The 18,180-nt window shown below is 36.3% G+C and overlaps 1 protein-coding gene across 1 annotated transcript; it reads right to left on the reverse strand.

The window, feature by feature from the left end:
* Positions 1–11,348, reverse strand: LOC132552327 (eukaryotic translation initiation factor 4 gamma 2-like). The gene is made up of 21 exons (XM_060216487.1): positions 11,202–11,348; positions 10,626–10,728; positions 10,397–10,507; positions 10,012–10,084; positions 9,521–9,613; positions 9,022–9,191; positions 8,577–8,687; positions 8,374–8,445; positions 7,893–8,040; positions 7,373–7,597; positions 6,471–6,748; positions 6,266–6,355; positions 5,924–6,006; positions 5,743–5,795; positions 5,422–5,501; positions 4,880–5,138; positions 4,388–4,592; positions 4,130–4,241; positions 3,790–3,886; positions 3,229–3,350; positions 1–2,973 (listed from the first exon to the last, which is right to left on the reverse strand). The coding sequence occupies exons 3-21, from the start codon at positions 10,466–10,468 to the stop codon at positions 2,911–2,913; spliced, it is 2,406 nt and encodes an 801-aa protein (XP_060072470.1). The 5' UTR covers positions 10,469–10,507; positions 10,626–10,728; positions 11,202–11,348; the 3' UTR covers positions 1–2,910.
* Positions 11,349–18,180: the final 6,832 nt, after the last annotated feature.

Genomic DNA, 18,180 nt, shown 5'->3' on the forward strand with positions numbered 1-18,180 from the left:
TTTATTATTTACACCATGAAGTTTTATTTGGACTAAAATAAGTACACTTTCAAAAGACGTGACCAGACAAAGGACATGTAAATACTTTTCTCATAAAGCAGAATAATGATGAACATTATCATAATAGAATACTAATATAAATCAAACAAAATTGACAACACTTCCTAATAATCTAGGGAAGCATTATATTGCTGAAAAAAATGGTTGTCAATGCCATAAAAACTGTACATCTAATTTTAGACGAAATTAAACTATAATCATTTCATTAGCTAAATTTGATCAAAATATTATTCAAACGGTTTGAAATAAAAACAGGTAAACAAATCCAATTTATTCAGTATATCAGGCAGTTTTTGTTTTTTGTTTTTTTTTTCTGTAAGGAATAGGTGTCTTCCAACAACTTTCCCACATTTACGGAAATAATTGATTAAGTAGTAGATGCTGAAGCAACAAACCAAAAATAACAACATAGTGACATATATAGAGCAAGATAGAGAATATTTATAAATGTTGTAAAATAGACAGAATGTTATCAAAGTATAAAACAAATCATATGTACAACTTTCAACTAAATGCCGACTTCAGCTGTTCAAAACTCCATGCAAAAAAATTCATAATTATATATAATGGTTGAATATATCTCGAGACTTTTGATAAATGATTTTACATATTTTGACTAATCATGCATCCACCCTTTCAAACCAATACCTATCAATGGGGGCTATAACGTTATGCCTAATTTCACTAAAAAAAAAAAAAATTTATTCAGCTAAACATGTTTATAAATCACAATAATGCTAATAATATAAGAGTCAGACTCCTCAAGCTAAATGACAATTTTTATCTAATCTATTCAACCTTTTTCATGAGATAATTTAATCATTAAAAATGATCCACTGTTAAACATTTGTTAAGAATCAGGGTTTAATGCCGATAAAGATCCTAATGAAAAGATATACTTTATGTTTAGACTCTACTTGTAAAGACAAGCAAATCAGGTATTCTTAAATTCAACCTTCAGTAAATGACCCAGCATCTTGTATCAGGTTTTAAACAGTAGTTGACATCAATCGGTTTTTAAGTGATCCAAACTTCCGGAAACAACATTCACAATATCACTTGTAATTTTCAACAAGAATGGCTAACATGATCAATCCCCCCTACAATTTCTTGTTCTTCTTAAACATCTGTCTCCAAAGGTGAAATCCAAAACTTAAACTTAAAGCTTGATCTTGATACAAGGCATTAAATTTGATGATTGATTTAATTCTCAGACATTGAGCACCAGTTTCTGAAGGAGATAATCCAGTACAGTCACACAAAATAGGGCTCTTATAACTCAGGGGAGGTAATTCGGTACAGTCTTACAAAATAAGTCTTTTATAAGTTTTTAACAGTCTTGACTTATAACAGAACCAATTGAAATCACTTAATATAATTTAAAAATTGCAGTTAGTAAATGCTAAGCTATTGACCTTAACAAAATAATCACTTATCACCTTAATTTCTTAATAATAAATTTATTGTGATGTGATGTATAATGTAGGTAAATTTAACTTATATCTGTAGTCTTTGAGCTTTAAGTGATTTTTTTTCATTCAGCAAATTTAATTAGTATATGTATGATAATTAATTCTATGCATGGATAAAAACCATTTCAGATGAAGTCCTGATTATATGGTGAAAGCAATGTTTAAAGCACCATTTAAAGTGAACTTGACACATTATCAAAGTTCTCTACCATAACCTTGTATTAATAAACACTTTCATCATTTCCCATAAATTGATATTTATATATTAAGAGGAACTCATTGCAGTGAGTGTCAGACAACAGGGATGCTAATCATTGATAATCAACACAAGTCACACATTATTTCAATTAATACTGAGAATTAACACATGATCATTTTTCTGTTTTTTTCTAAGATGTTGTAATCCCTAGATGGCAGTTTTAATTTTTATATGATATCACAATTGTTACAACTTCAACAGCTTCTAAAATAAGTCTGCATACAAATCTCAAACATTATTCACAAGGTGCCAGCATCAAAGCAATGTTGATATTATGAAAGTTCTTTAATATTTTCTAGCAAATGAGTCTATAATCTATAACAGCACCTGATGTTTCTGATCAGCATTTGTTTAAAAGACCAGAGAATAAATACTATATAGCAATAAATATATTACTTGTGGAAAGGCAACTTTCTGTAAGTACAAGTCATGATTCATAAGATATGCACTAAGCCATTGTCAATTATGATTTACCCAGTACCTTTTTTTAATCTTCCAGATTACATTGGATGCTGTACATTACTACAAAATTAAAGACACATTCCTATCACACATTTTTAAAAAATGTTGCCTTTCCCTTATTGAGCTCTACTTCAGACCTGTACAAAACATTATGCTCCAACTGTCTTTATTAGTTTGACTGTATTGTAAAATATCACAGATCCATGGAAGTGGAAAGAGGGACTGACTGCTCGGAAAACTCTGTGTTGAGTTTGTTGATACCTGATCTTTCCACATAGTGAGATCATAGTGATTTTTTCTCTCCAAATAAGCACGGAAGCATGTTGACTTCAAATGCACTCAGCACTTGATACCACTCCATTTACAAGTGTTATAGCCTATGTCATCACTTTTAGACTGTGTGTTCCAGTCTTCGTGGTCAACCACATCAGCATTTCATACCATATTTCACTTGATACCTAGTATGTTGAAATAATCCTACACATTGTCTCAGAAAATTGTAAATGTCTAAAATTTTCTTAAGTGTTAATTTTTACCATTTGAAAGTTGTATTTTTTGTCCGTAACAGTCAGGAATACAAAATGTTCAATTGATTTTGTGATAAGAACATCCATTTTGAAATATGCAAGTCCCCTAATATCCTCCCTGAACAGGGATTCAATCCTCATCATCATCAGATTCTTCCTCAGCTTGTTCAAGCCAGGTCAGCCATTGATTGACCTAAAAATTCAAAATTGACTTCTGAATGATGAAAAAGCATCAATGAACTTTGAAAATTCATAAATCCAAAATATGCAAATGCTCCCCTTGTTATGTAAATCAGAATCGTATAGAGTTAACAACTTATCCAGACTAATAATAAAAAAGTTGGAATGCTAAAAATAGTACATATCAGTACTTGATGAAGAGTAATGTTTATCCTGTCTTTACCTACCCATTCTCTCTAAGGTAAACATACAATCATCTGGTACTTACCTGGAACAGAGCCTTTCCTTTCCCAGGATGTTCATCATTGACTTCTTCTTTCCACTTCAAAAATGATTCCTCCTCTAGAATTTCCATGTCATAAAAGTGCATGAACATCCTCAGTAACATACCTGAAAGGAGAAAACTAATAATTTACAGTGCTTGGTTCAATTTAACTGCAATTAAAAGATTTTAACCTTTTTTTCATTTGGTGGTTAATTTCATGGATTTTATTGGATGAGCACTTGTACTTTGTGAGAAACACAGCTTAATTTGAAATTCTCAGCATTCCTAATTTTCAGTCCCCAGAAGGTATAGACTGTAAAATCTGGAGATAATCTGTAACTGAAGGGAGTGTTGAAGTATCCACTATGTTATCTACCTCTTAATAGATCAAGTTGGTTCAAAGGTGGACATTTTAAAGAAATGGATCTAAAAGCAAAAATTCTTTGACGAAAATACAGTTAAAAAATAAACACCATAGTCTTGCTTTTGCACTTGTTTGTCCAAGGCATGAAATGAAATGGAAATCACCATACCTGTACTTCTTTGGATTTATCTGCAACTTACCTTTAGGAAAGTGATGAGAGTGACAGAATACCTGGGCTGCATACAGAGCCTCCACCTGCAGGTCCATGTTATCATGCAGGAACAGCTGTAGCACTCCCTGTATGATGAATAAGAGAAGGGATTGTTCTTAATAACATAACTGTGACTACAGAAATATATCAGTCATAACTGAGAACACTGCATTGTACTTATACCAGTACATATGAAATAGAAGTGAATACAGAAATGTATTTACATACTCACATGCACTATTTATGTTATAAATGATGTGAAAAAGAATGTATTAAATATAATATACAACACATAATATTCAACAGGAAGACATTGAAGTAAATATTACCTTAAGTTTGTCAAGTCTCTGCTTCTCTTTCTCTGTGGCAGCTTTCTCAGGGACAGCAGAACTGTCCACATCTTTACCAAGAGTGGTGTCCATTGTGATGTACTTCAATACACTGTAAAACAAACCATTGAGAGTAAGACAGAGATAAGGGGACACCTGAACAAATCTAACTGATCACTGTAACACAAATAATTTAATATTGTTTGTATCAATATCATGTCCATACAAGGAGGGCATTGATGGATAATAGATACACACCATGCAGTGAGAATGTTGATGAAGCCAGGGGAGTGGTGCAAATCAGTGTCCACATTTTCCTTGATCCACTTGAATGTAGCGGTGGCCCCTGGTTCAGCCTGCACCTGTTTCCAAAGCTCTGCCTGGACACGCAGTAAAGGAAACATAAAGCTCAATCCTCGATCCTCTAAAATCTCCATCATTCGCTCCTTTGTCTGGTCGATTTCTGCAACATATTAACATCATTCTTAGAAAATTTCCAAAAGAACATAAGTAAACAATTTTGTACCATTTTCTTCAAAAGCATTAAAAAGAAAATCTAACTTCTAATTAATTACAATTCTGCAGAAATAAATCACTTGAGCTTGTCAAGGAGATCTATGTATTGGCACAAGTTTACTTAAGTTCCTTCGATAAATACACAGAATGAAACAATATTTGTATAGTGACTCTTGGTTTCAGTAACCTCCTATATGTAATGCCCAGACAGAGTTAATTGTAAGAATTCTGTACCTGGTAACATATTCTGTAAGGAGACTTTGCTGTCGTTAAAGTTGGACACCAGCCAGTTCTTGTCCTTGAGTTTGTGCATTTGTTGGAGGCAGAGTAGGAAGAGTGGATAGTAGGTACCATTTTCCATTGGCACTGATAACTCCTGAATGGTGATGACTCCCTCTGTCACACCCATGGCAGCAAACTTGGAGATGTAGGACTTCACAAGCGGTACCTCAGGTTCCAGTTCTGCCATCTTCTCCAGCAGAGATTGAAGTCCCTAACAACAATAAAACAAATGAAATAACACATTACTGATTATGTGGATAATGACCACTATTTACAATTTTCCAGCTAAAAGTGTGAAGTGTAGGCAACCAACTTCTCATATATTTCATAGTGCAGGAGAGCAGTTCATGGACCCAAGACGGAGGATGAGCAGGCAAGTTCTCATGTACCTAGGACTGCAGGGGAGCAGACAACCTTTTTATGGATCAAGGACAGCACTGGAGTATAAAACACCATCATTTCCAAGGCACTAGAATTAAGGACTGATATCTTACCTCCATAAACTGATCAGATGTAACAAGGTTATCTGCCTTCATTGCTGAGATCAACTTCATAACGCTTTCACGCTCAGAATCTGCAATTCAAAAGACAAAACAAATGAACATGTTTCAACTGATAAACCAATTTTCACTGTGTACTCTGCCTACCAAATGTCAACTTGTCAATGATAAAACTTTTGTATCAATAAATCAACAATAGAAACAATAACATTACATAGAACCATACGATGCCAAAGACGAAAATAATAACAGGCTCTTTTCTATCAATTATTTATCATGTTTTAACCGGTCAATCAATAGCACAATATAACTTACCTGATTTATCTACAGTTTTTGTCATCATCTGGGCTAGCAAGTCTGGGTGGAACCTTCAATATGAAAGACGAATCACATAATGTAAAATAAATATTACAAATATTATGTGTCAAACTTCAAAAGACAATTTTGTAAGACAACAATAATTTTTGTGCATGTTTATGTATCAAATGGAACTTACTTCTTGGGAGAGTTCATATCTTTGAATGAATTTAAAGCTTCATTAGTTTCACAGTTAGCCAGGTATTCGTCCAACATTGTCATCTGAAATACAATATTAGTAACTGATGGAATTTTCTTTTACTTATTGAGAACTGTAAAACAATAGGATATGTCTATATATTTTTTTCTTAAAACCTTAGAATCAAAAAGTTATTTCAAATAAATTTCTGTCTAAACATGTTACAACTAATACTTTATTTCTAATCACCACTTACATCAAGAGCTATTAGTGCCTTATAGAAAAAAAAAAAAAAAAATTAGACTTAATGGCTTAAACAAAAATTTCCAATAGAAAACTTACTGTTGCTTTCATTACTTCATCTTTAGTTGGGATGGCCTTCTTGTTAGGCTTTGGTTTCTCCTGGGTCACCTGCTTGATGGTAATCTGGGCCTGAAAATGACACCATAGATTAAATATAGCTGATGAATTATGATAATTACATTAAGAAACATTACAGAATGTGTTGTTGTATACGAAAGTCTACTAGATCACTTCAGCAACCAACCTGTTTGTTCAACAATGGTTTTGGAGGTTCTGGAGGTCCAAGAGACATTTTCATCATCACATTCTGTGGTCCAACTTGTGCAGACTTAGGAAGATTATTAGGTGTATTTGGCTTGAAAACTGTGAAGTTCTTGGCCGGTCTGAGACTGATTTCCTCGGTTGTACTTGGTATCATGACTGCCGTGCCATTAGCGCTAGCAGCCTGCTGAGCTATTTGTTGCTGTTGTTGCTGGGCCAGTCTAGCAAAGCGTGGAGGCAAGTCACGTGGGGCCTGGCTTGCTGTAATGTAAACAAGACCTTAGCAATGGTATGACACCCTAATGTCTTCTACAAACAAGATTTGGCATTATTGTGCTTTGGTTCACCTTTCCACAGGAAAGCAGACGATGCCATAACAATAGTTTTTAACAAGTTTTATATTCAATGCTCTTCAACAACAAGTATTACACATCATTGTATGTCTCACTTGTCTTCCTGTTAGTATAGTATTTCTTTGGATAAAGGGCAATATCCACTAGAACTGTCAAATTTTCAAGTTTATTCTAATTGATGATAAAAAAATTACCGACGTATGATGTAGTCCTATTCAAATACGGATGCATTGCTTAACATGAAATAAGAATTTCAAAAATTCTTAAATTCTAATTTGGTTGGAATAGCATTTTCAATATTTTGAGAATCAGCTAGCTTTGTATTACATCAAACTGTGCATTGAATAATACATCTATAATACATGATAAAGGCATATCAAATTCAAGACTTTACTTCATAGCTGCTGTTCCAAATACAGATCAAAAACTTAAAATTCAATCACCTGTAAATGATACAGGGTAAAGAAGCAGAAATGTGAAATACATCTAATATTTGTAAAGATATTGACCAAGGAATTCATGAGTAGCAAACCTTGTTTCTGCTGTTGCTGTAGGGACTGAGGAGATTGGCGTCCCCCTGTCATCTGCTGATTATTCTGGTTCTGTCGCATGTTTCCCCTCCCTCCCCCGTCCTGTCTTGGCTTGTTGAAATTGTTAAAGCCCTGCCCCTGCTGCATGTTCCTGGGCTTACCCATATTCATGGGATAGCCAGGGCCATCATGGATCACTCCAGGTCCTGTACCTGTTCCAATTGTTCCTGTTCAAATAAAGAAGTTTTCATAAAAAATTCCCTTTTCTATAAAACTTAATGAAATGAAGCACATAAACATACCACATTCAGCATATAAACATCATCTTATATTGACCAAAAAATACAAATACCAAATTATGTGATCTAAAAACGTTTATATCAGCAAATGATTAAGTGCCCTGACAAGGAACTAAGCATTTCATATATTTTTGATAAAGATTTCATGAATTTCATTTTAAAAGGTCAATTACCTAATTTTGAATAAATTACTTTATACATTTTTGTGAAATGAAAAACATACCCATCAACATTCCCGGTGAAGACATGCCGAATAAATCCCCCATCTGGCCTGGATTTGATGCCATCCACTGGGGACTCATGCCTCCATTCATGCTTGATCTGTTTCCAAATTGACGAGACTGAGGTGGTGGAATGTATTCACCATACTCCTGAAATTTTTCAACAAAATTTTATTCAACAATACTCATAAAATTTCTTACAATATTTCATAAAGAAACACAAGGGAGGGTGAGAGCTTTTTTTTCGCTAACCCTTCCAGCTACAACTGACAGCTGAAAGTTTCCGCTCTTGTGTATGGCATCACATTTATGATCCATATTTTTTTATCTGACTGTACACAAACATTTAATGTACACAAAATGTTAAATACGTAAACAAATCATATCTGTACAAAATCCTTTCTATATTACTAGAGACAAGAGCACTCTAAATACAATTCTTTCTTACAAAACTTGTGACTTGGTAAAGCCCAAGAGACTTACATCAGCAGCTTCTAGTCGTATCTGTGTGATAGTTTTGGGACCATTATCTGTCCCACTTGTTCTGGGAACCCACTGTCAACAGAAAGGAATATATACCTCAATTAACATAATTAGTAATGACCTGTACAAAGCACTTCACATAAAGCTGATTACTTAATCCTAGCTTGTTTTTTTGCAAAATTACAAAATCGTATGAAACTTACATTGTTGCGTCGTAGATCGGTCACATCTCGCAGCATAAACCGAATCCTGGAGGGTAATTCCATGTTCTTAGCGAAAACTTGGATTCGCTGAAAATACTGATCCATCCATGACTGCAAAAGAAAAGATAAGATTGTAATCAACAGTAAAAAAAAACAGAAAATTGATCACATTGAAAATCGATGTACCTATATATATAGCACAATATGAGATGTTTAATTAAAAATATCGCAGTCAATCAAAATCTGTGAGATTGAAACTTGTCTAACTTTTATCAAACTCTATATCCCCTCAGACCTTCAGTCTTTAGGGGCAAGATCTCTCAAAAATTAACTGTAACACTTAATAAATTAACACAAAGAAATTAAACAATTTAGCATTTCAAAAAGAACATTATCTTGAAAGGACTATGCTGACTTCCAATATCTACTCTGAAAGTATACATACTTTCGCCTTGGGTGTGTCAAGGCGGCGTCCAACTGTTCGCATTATCTGACAGAGGCACTCCAAGTCTTCCACCATATCCTGGAGCGGTACATTCTTTTTCTTCTCAAGAAGCTGCTTAATGCACCTGTGTAGTATCCCTTCGTGCAGCATTTCAAGTTTTCCGAGTTCGCCTTGAAAACAAAACATTCAAGTTAAGAAAATTTCAGTATCACAAACTACCGTGAGTAACATATTCATCAGTGGTTCAATTATATTACCGAGAACTTAGTTTATTGAAAAATTCCTCCCAATTTTTGTGTTTGCATGTGAACCTCTTTACTAGATGTTTTTTGAGTGATTTAAATCATGATTAAATGCCAAGAGATGAGGTCCTTTCACAATAGATCCTGTCCCTCTGCAAATCCCCGACTAACATCAAATTAAGTCCTCTATTGGGCCCAGTCCCTCAGACCCTAAGGCCCATAATAATATTGGTTCCCTTAAAAGCTATAAGACTCACCAATAAACTTGATGTTACCAAGCATCTTCCTTTTGGCAATGTGATACTGCTCTGCTTCTTCTGCACTGAATGCGCCATCTTTACGGTCAAATGCTGTCACACAATAAAATAATGGTATCGAAATCTGTCATATCCTTTTATGATATCTATAAAAATCTTCCCAAATAACATACAACTCAGAAGTATGATTACAGTGAAACCTTTCTAATCACAAATTCATTTTGTTCAAGCACTACAACTTTCCTTGGTACATTTTCAAAATGGCATTGTCTTGAAAAAATGAAAAAAAAAAAATACTCATTATTTTCTTAAAATATAAATGATGCTGAACTGGAAACCATTAAATACCTTCAATTTATTAAATTCTAGATATGAACAAAATAAAAATTACTTTTGAGATCACTTCCACAAAAGCATTCTTATGAAAAACCCCAGTGAATAATTCTGTAGCCCATTTATTCGGATCAGAAATGTTTTGAAACACATCCTACCTTCAAGTTCTGTGGCTTTTGACCTGTTTTCAAATTCATCTTGGCACTTGTTTAAAAGCAGGCGACGGAAAGTCTGCAATAAAAGCAGTCACCATAATGATTACATCACTGCATTTATATCCTTTAAATGGTAGATGCAAAACAATGATATTCTTGTATGATTACAGGTGATCACAAATCCTTTTGTCTATAGACATGCACCTCGAGTTTACGACATGAAATGTTCTACCAATCATAACAGACACAGTATGTGAAATTATTTTTTTCTAAGTACACATTGTATTTGGTGATAAGAGTTAACCTTACAAATCAATCAGGATTACATGCCACATATTAATCACAACCAAAATTTAACCTATAACAAGAAGTAAGAAATATTCCTTACAGTTGTTTTAGAGGCTGGAGGTTCAAAGTTTGGTGAGTCTTCACATAGTTGATGACATAACTGTGCGTACATAGAACTGTACTTGGGCTCATCAAGTGCTTTTTCAAATATCTGAAAATGCAAGAAATTGAATGGCACTGAATATTAACCCACTTTTGTTTCTTTACAAGTTCACAAAAGGAATATACAATTCAAATAAAGTCGAACAAAGTGACAAAATATGACTTACCAACAAAATAACACCTTTGAGGATCACATTAGAGTCGAGTCCTACATTTAGCAGTTCAAGGTTTAACTTATCAAACTTCTCAGGAGTGAGTTTGTTAAGAATCCTGAAAATCAATGAAAAATATAAGCCTTAGAATTTTGACCGAAATGGCAAGAACATTGAGAATAAAAACAAATGCATTTAATTTGTCTTCATATTTTACCCATTGCTATGACATTTTAACCTTACTAAAGTCATCATGCCCCATTGGCTCAAAACTTGGTTAGAAGCAAATGATAATTTCCAAATGTGATTAAAACAAAACCAGAAACATTTGTTGTCATTTCACAGCTGCAGATTTGTTGTAATGGATCTGGTTTATATATTTCAAATTTAGTTTTCTTTTAAACCCAATTTTTCCCCTAACCACTGGTTAACACTCATTACTTTGGGCAACTAATGCCAGGATGTTTAGTACAAATTTGACTACTTTTTCACTACTATTGTTAACTGCATGTTTAAACATTTACAGTCCAAGATTTTTCTAATATTGCAGTGGCTATATATGAAATCATCATGAAAAGAATGGAAACTTACCCTCTAACTTTTCGAAAGATCTGATCATGTTTGTCGTCAGGGTTTTGTGTCGCATCTCGTTTCACACTACTTGGAGGTATCCATCTGTTATTAACAGCTGAAGGTGCTGCAGCACCTGGACCTGAGAGTCGGGGTGGTCTCTCGTCCCTGCAATGTAAATATCACACATCCAAGTACAGGTAATGTACTAATATCATGTTCTAAAAGCATTTACCATTGAGACTGTTACATAACCATTTAATACAAACATTTTTAAGAATTTGTAGTATACAGATTACAATTGCAAGTACTTTGACGACTATGCTGGTTATTTCCATAACATCAAAAGAAGATCCTTGCATAATATTCATTTTTAAGGTCTGGTTTTATTATGTTTGATATTTAACAGCTCTGGTTATTTTATCACAGCCCCCAAATCATTTTATTATCATATTGTATTTATTAACAAAACCTTATTATGTGAAACTCTTAGGAAAATATCCTGAAATTTTTTAAAGAATTTGTATTGAACTAGATGCTTCTATGATTATTACTGTATCTGAGCTAAGCTCCAGTGTTTATATAATTACCTTCCTCCGGTGTGTGGAGAAGCACCACCCTGTCCTGTCTGTCCGTCCAGAATGTTGCTGGTTTATGACAGAACACACACCGGCACACAAATTTATAAAACAAATAATTTAAAAAAGGGCGGCTGTTTCTGAAATAGAAAAAAAGAATACATGTTTATATCTATCTTGCAGAAAAAGTACATGATATAGGAATTGATATAGTAGGTTCTCACTAAGGATTTGTTTTATATATCATATCACAAGGCAAAGTTCTGAACAGTTTGCCATAATAGTTTCAAATAAAAATCCATGAAGAGATATCTAGTGCCCAGTAGCCCACAAACATAAATGGTATTTGTATCATTTGAAAATTTCTCATGTCAAAGTCACATATTGGAATATTTCAGTTTATCAAATGTATTTTCAGTTTGGAATGTCCTTGCACCACATAATGCTTTCAGAGAGTTTGTCAGGCATTTATATATTGGGTCAATCAAGTCAAATGACCCATTCCCAGTCATATCATTTCCCAAATTTTAATTGAGGACATGATGTCATACTATTGTTCACACAATTACAGTCCAAAACTTCCTTAATTATACACAACTCACTTAGAAGTATGGACTATAATCAAATAAGTAAAAATATAAGTTTGTCTAAATATATGTGCAAAAATGCTTCTGGTATCTTAAAAATCCATGAAACAAACTTTCAATTGAAATATAATCTAATGAAGACAGCAATATCAATGAAGTTATAATGTATAGTATTTAGCTATCAAACTGATCTTTCTTGGACAAATTTCCTGTAAAAAATATCCCGATACACAAAAATTATCGGTATGAAGCTTTCCTGATTGAAAGTGTGACTATAGAACGAACATTTACGAAACTGTTGATAAAACAGGATCAACATCAGTCGACAGGAAATAATTGAAATATGATCTATATATATGACACCCTTAAATTGAATGTAATAATTGCAAACATGCTGCTTCTAATAAAATGTATTTAAAACATAAAATCAACCCAACAGTTAAAATATACTCAATGGGCATTCTGCCTGGAGCACTTTCTCAAAATGACCTGCGAGACGGAGACAAAGGAATTTCACAAATGTGTGCGTAGAAACACACATTGAACGGATAATCGTTTCAGTTAATTTCTACCTCAATATAATAAGAGCAGTTTGAGTATTCTGAGTTGGTTTGAAAGACAAATTCACGAGAAATTTATCTCGGTCCTCCGACGTTTTGATGTCTTGCTTTTCATATTTTTTTCGACGTCGATCATGGCGATGGATGCGAATCTGCCAGCCCATTGATTCTAGACTTTTCTCTTGGCGAATTTTGCGGTCCATCGCATTTTTTAGTAAAAAATCTATTGAAATGTAAGAGGTGTGTCTAATTTTACATTTAGAAACACGTATATAAGTGTACTTACCTTCTGAACTTACTATTTTGACTGTGTTGTGAAAACCCCAACTAACAAATGTATGTGCGAGCGTTGCATTGTGGGTAAAAGTAATCGTCAGCTGAAAGATAAAATAATTCTCAAAGATGAAAATATGCATTTAGCATAGTATAAATTGTCACAAATTCTAAAAAAATAAACAATTCTATCGACGTTAGTGGCTAAATACCCTTACATGAAAAAGCAATTCAAATTTACATATAGGGGAGGTAACTCCAATAGGATTGACTGTCTGAAATTCCATCAAACTGACATCATCCGATTGAGCACGATTCATAGCGGAGTCAGTGAACTAAAGAATACAGGACCAATAGGCGTAGGCTTTAGGATAGGAAATTTCATATTTGTACTTATTGCATCCATCGTCTTATAGTTTAGATATTCAGTCCTATTATCAATGTCGATGATATTATTTACATATCACGTAACATGAAATAATTTCATAAATTATTAAAATGTAGAGATATAGCTGTATCTATAGACTATATTCCCCTGGAATGAAAGGTATGTCAAGTTGTCTGTTTTTCTTTTTTTTAATCAAAACACTTTCCGTCCCTTTTACTCAGGTGAATCGCTAGCTTTAGAATTATTCAAGCTTAAATGCGGACAGGAAATCTTGGGCCCAAGTGTTGGATATCTTCTTAAACAGATTCGGCTGCTTGTTACCTAGTACAAGGTAATCACTATCGTGTACTCGTTAAGGGATGGTCTTTTCTATATGGCGGACGTAGACACCCACAAAATGTAGGTGTTCACTTTAAGTTTAAGCTAAAAATCACGAATGAATAAAACTTGATCGGGACAAGAACCACGCGGAACTTAGAAACACCCGAAATTTGTATTACGCTATTTGTATTTGCTACTGTGTTCATACATACATGCGAGCCCTTCGCAAAGTTGAGCGAACTGTTGAACTCGGCATCGAGCTTGGACTTGCTGTGATATTTTGCTCATATCGAAATATTTAAGTAGTCCAAGGTTCATTTTCATTGTCAGGTAGAAGCTCAAATAGCATCCGCTTTCAAGCGATATATCATCTATTCTCATCGCTCTATAGTATTCACAGAACGAAGGAAAACAATCTTGTTTGTGTTACGGACTAGTCCTCAGGAAGATATAACAATTTTGATAGGAAAAGTTACGGATTGGTTCCAAAGACAGATCCATTTCGGTTATGGATTCGTTCGATAAATGACTGCAATGGGATTAAGAGTGAACTAGAATTACCCCATTAAAACAGATGTTATACCTTATTGTGAATTTTCCTTTACAGGATAGCAACATTCCGGTATCCTCAACATATGGTGTTTACTTGTCACATTTAATTCGATATTCAAGAGCCTGTACCTATTATCACGATTTTAAATTTTCTGGTCCAAGCCATAACTTAAAAAATTGTACGAAATAATGATAATAATAGAAATATCGGTGATCCCGAAGTTAGATATCGGCCTTGACAGTAAAAAAAAAACACACTTGAAAAGTACAAATGTACTGCTTTTCCCGAAGTTCCAAACTTTCCGCTTTAGACGTAATATTACGTCAGCTGCTGGTACCGCATCCCATGTTTCACAGTTATAAAGCCTCGTTATGGTTTCATCGTGTAAAAATATCTCTGACAAACCATCAAATGTCACGTTGAAATACAATATATGGAATAAGACCTCGTCTACATTTTAGATCCCTGTTACAAAACAATCGGACCACCAAGATAAGTTTCATATTTCTTTTGAATAGTGTACATCCTGTTTCTTAATTTTCTTTTGAATGGTGTACATCCTGTTTGTTTATTTTCGTATTTAAAAAATCTTTGACAGATGATGAATCAACTGTGTATCAAGTAAAACGTCCCTATGTCATGATCTTTCTTTTTTGGAGCTTAACGTCCTTGTTCCGGTTATAACCGAGCCTAGGACACTAAAAATGTCATGATAAAGCGACCGTTAACACTTAAACGACTTCTGCGTAAGAACCACCTGAGTCATGACCAATTAGTGGGGCGGTTTAGCCCAAATATTCAAAAGAATTGTGTATTTTGTGATACAAGCACCAAATTTGGCACACATGTACATGAACATGTTGCAAACATTTTGAGATATTGGGCCACTCGGAATTCTCTCTTTTTGACCGCCATATTGGATTTGAAAATGGCCGCCACTTTGAAGTCTACATTTGCGATTAACTCTGGGTCAAATACTGCTATTGACTTGATTCTGGTGTCTAAATACATGTTTTTGGGGACAAGGAATCCAATGGTACCAATTTCAACTGAATGCTATCTATCACAGTCTGTTATGTAATTGTATTTGGAAATTATCTAGGCAAATATAAGATTGAACACGATATTTTGAAAAGAATGATTTTATGAAAGCATGTTTAATGGATGGTAAAGCCTTAGGTCTGTAAATGTGTTAGGTACCATTCTGGCATGCTACATGGTCTGGTATCTGAGGCTAGGTATATACCGGTAATGAAGATACGTGTACATAAACAGTGTACGTGTATGTTGTGGACTCATCGTCATATGCAGTCCCCTTTACACACACAGAGGGCTGTGCACTGAAGGACAGCCTTCTTGCATTTGCAGCGCCTCACACACCCTTTCTGGCACTTGCAAGAAACCAGTTCAATGCAGCTGTGAGCTGAATCAGGTAGCCTGGTCCAGTATGGTGTGTACTGTCCCCCAGCCAGTCATTGACCAACCCCAGTTGGTTAGTGGAGGGAGCTCTGGTGCTGGCAGCAGTATCTGACCCCACACATGTCCACCTTGATGCACTGCCCTCTTGACATGTTCCTCTAAAGCTGCCTTCGTTGGAGGGATCAGCTGCACATTGTTCTTCCTTGCGAAGAGTTTCCTCCTGGCCTTGTCAATGTCCATGCATTTGTTGGTTTGATCATACAACAGGATCACGAACCTTTCGATGATGCACATTGCATCATTTGGTATGTCACGTGGTGCGGAGGACAGCAGCAGCAGCGCCTCAGTGAGTTCTGGCAGTACCGTCCAGACTGCCCACGCAGTCTTCTTGCTATGTCTGGCAAAACAGAACACAGTGTCGCATCCAGTTAGAGCATGGAACATTGGCAATGCACGAGCCTCCTCTCGTCCCAGTCCAGCTGCTATTTCGTGTGATGCTAGGTATCGGAAACTCCGGCCTGTTCCGAATGCCAGCCATAGTTCGTCTTCTGATTGCAACTCCTGTACCACGGACACTGCCAGCACCACAACATCGGTGTCTACTGTCCGAATAACTATTGAATGGTGTCCATGCTTGGCTGCATGAGATGCATGCAGCAACATCTGACTGTCAGCCTCTTCATGGTTAGATAGGGCAAGTGAGGTCACATCTGGTAGTAGTGGCTTGCTGAGCACTGCCTCTCCATCGGTAATGGTGATTTGCTTGTCCTCCTGGTCAAACCATTACATAGGAGCTGCTGAGAGGAACCTAAACAACTCGGTCTTGTTGCTGTCCACTCGTAGGAAGTTCTGCCAGTTTCCTGGTATGGCTGCGGCGGCCACCACACGTCTCCGTACGCCTTATCCCCGCTTTGCACGTGTACTACCTTTCAGTGAATCAGCAAGGTAAGTATCCCAGACCAGATCCAGGCGTGACACTGTTTGCAGCTTCGTAGACATACATGGGATGAAGATCTGATGTGCATACTCTTCAAAGGTCTTTGATGCAGCCGGCTTCAGCATCTGGACGATGGCTGCTCCATCAAGCACTACACAGGTAGTGACCGGAGTCTCTGTCTTGGCGTCGGAGACTTCTTCCAAGCATGTGATGAGATCATTCTTGGTACCAGTGAAGAGGTTTCCATCATCAGACAGTGTAAGGGCGTGACGAAAGAACTCCTCAAGGTTTCCATCCCTCGTCTGGCAGCCAATGTATAGGCGTGCGAAGAGTTCGCGGTCATTCTTTTGCGGAGGCGAGCTGCTGTTGACCTTTGCCCTGGCTTCTAGGAGTGGAAGTGCTGAGCACCTTCAGCTTGTTACGAGGAATGGGGTCGTCCACTGCATTCGTTCTGTCCAACAGACACTCTCTGGTGAAAGCCTCGAACTGCTCTTGGCCAATCCTCTTGGCATTCATCACGGTCTCCACGGCTGCAGGACCCGCTGTGTCCTTTGTGTCCAGTATGACCAGATCCTGACTCTCCTTCTCGAATGGGTTGCCCATCTCCTCTATGACACCGACGAGAGAGCGAACATCTTTCACAAATGAGGCCTGTACACATGGCGTCTGATCATGATAACGTGTGTCTGCTGTTTTTCGCCTCCAGTATTGGTTCCCGTCTTGGAATTCTTCGACCACCCTAGCAACTTCAGGTCCCGCAGCCATCCAGGGCACTAGGGTTGTCAGTGAGACCAACTGCGCCACCGTCTCCTTTGATGCAGGCATTATTCTGCTCATTTGCCTGATCAATCGGGATTGAAGAGAACACCCTCTGTGTTTCCTGAACTGTGAAGTTGCCTTCACTGAATTTCCTAGCTACGTCTGGGTGTTTGGTAGTGAGTTCGGCCATGTCCTTCAGGTGCACTGGTATCCACCTAGCATAGTGGGTATGATCTAGTGCGTGGAACCAGGGGAGCAGCTCTGTCAGAGCATCGAGGTACATTATCAACGATCCCTGCCTGAGAGAACGCACATACACCAGAACCAACAGTTCTAGTTCCAGCACAGTTGCCCAGTAGCGAAACTGGGGGATGTTGTCTTGTCTCTGGAGACACCAGTCTTCAAACGAAACTTAGCCCCATCACTGTTCTATTGTACGCTTTGCTTGACAAAGGGAACAGACGTTTTTGAAAGCTCTTTAGTTTAGTTTTCAATTACTGTTTGTGATAAGACTAACTTGTTTTGTTATCTTTCATACCAAACTGATGCCACTACTACTACCACCACCCCCACCAGCAGCAGCACCACCACCACCACCACCACCGGAATCAAGTCATTAGATCCC

This window comes from Ylistrum balloti, unplaced genomic scaffold, assembly GCF_031769215.1.
Source record: "Ylistrum balloti isolate Yb309-2 unplaced genomic scaffold, AGI_CSIRO_Ybal_v1 Utg370242, whole genome shotgun sequence".
In the NCBI taxonomy this organism is placed as follows: Eukaryota; Metazoa; Mollusca; class Bivalvia; order Pectinida; family Pectinidae; genus Ylistrum; species Ylistrum balloti.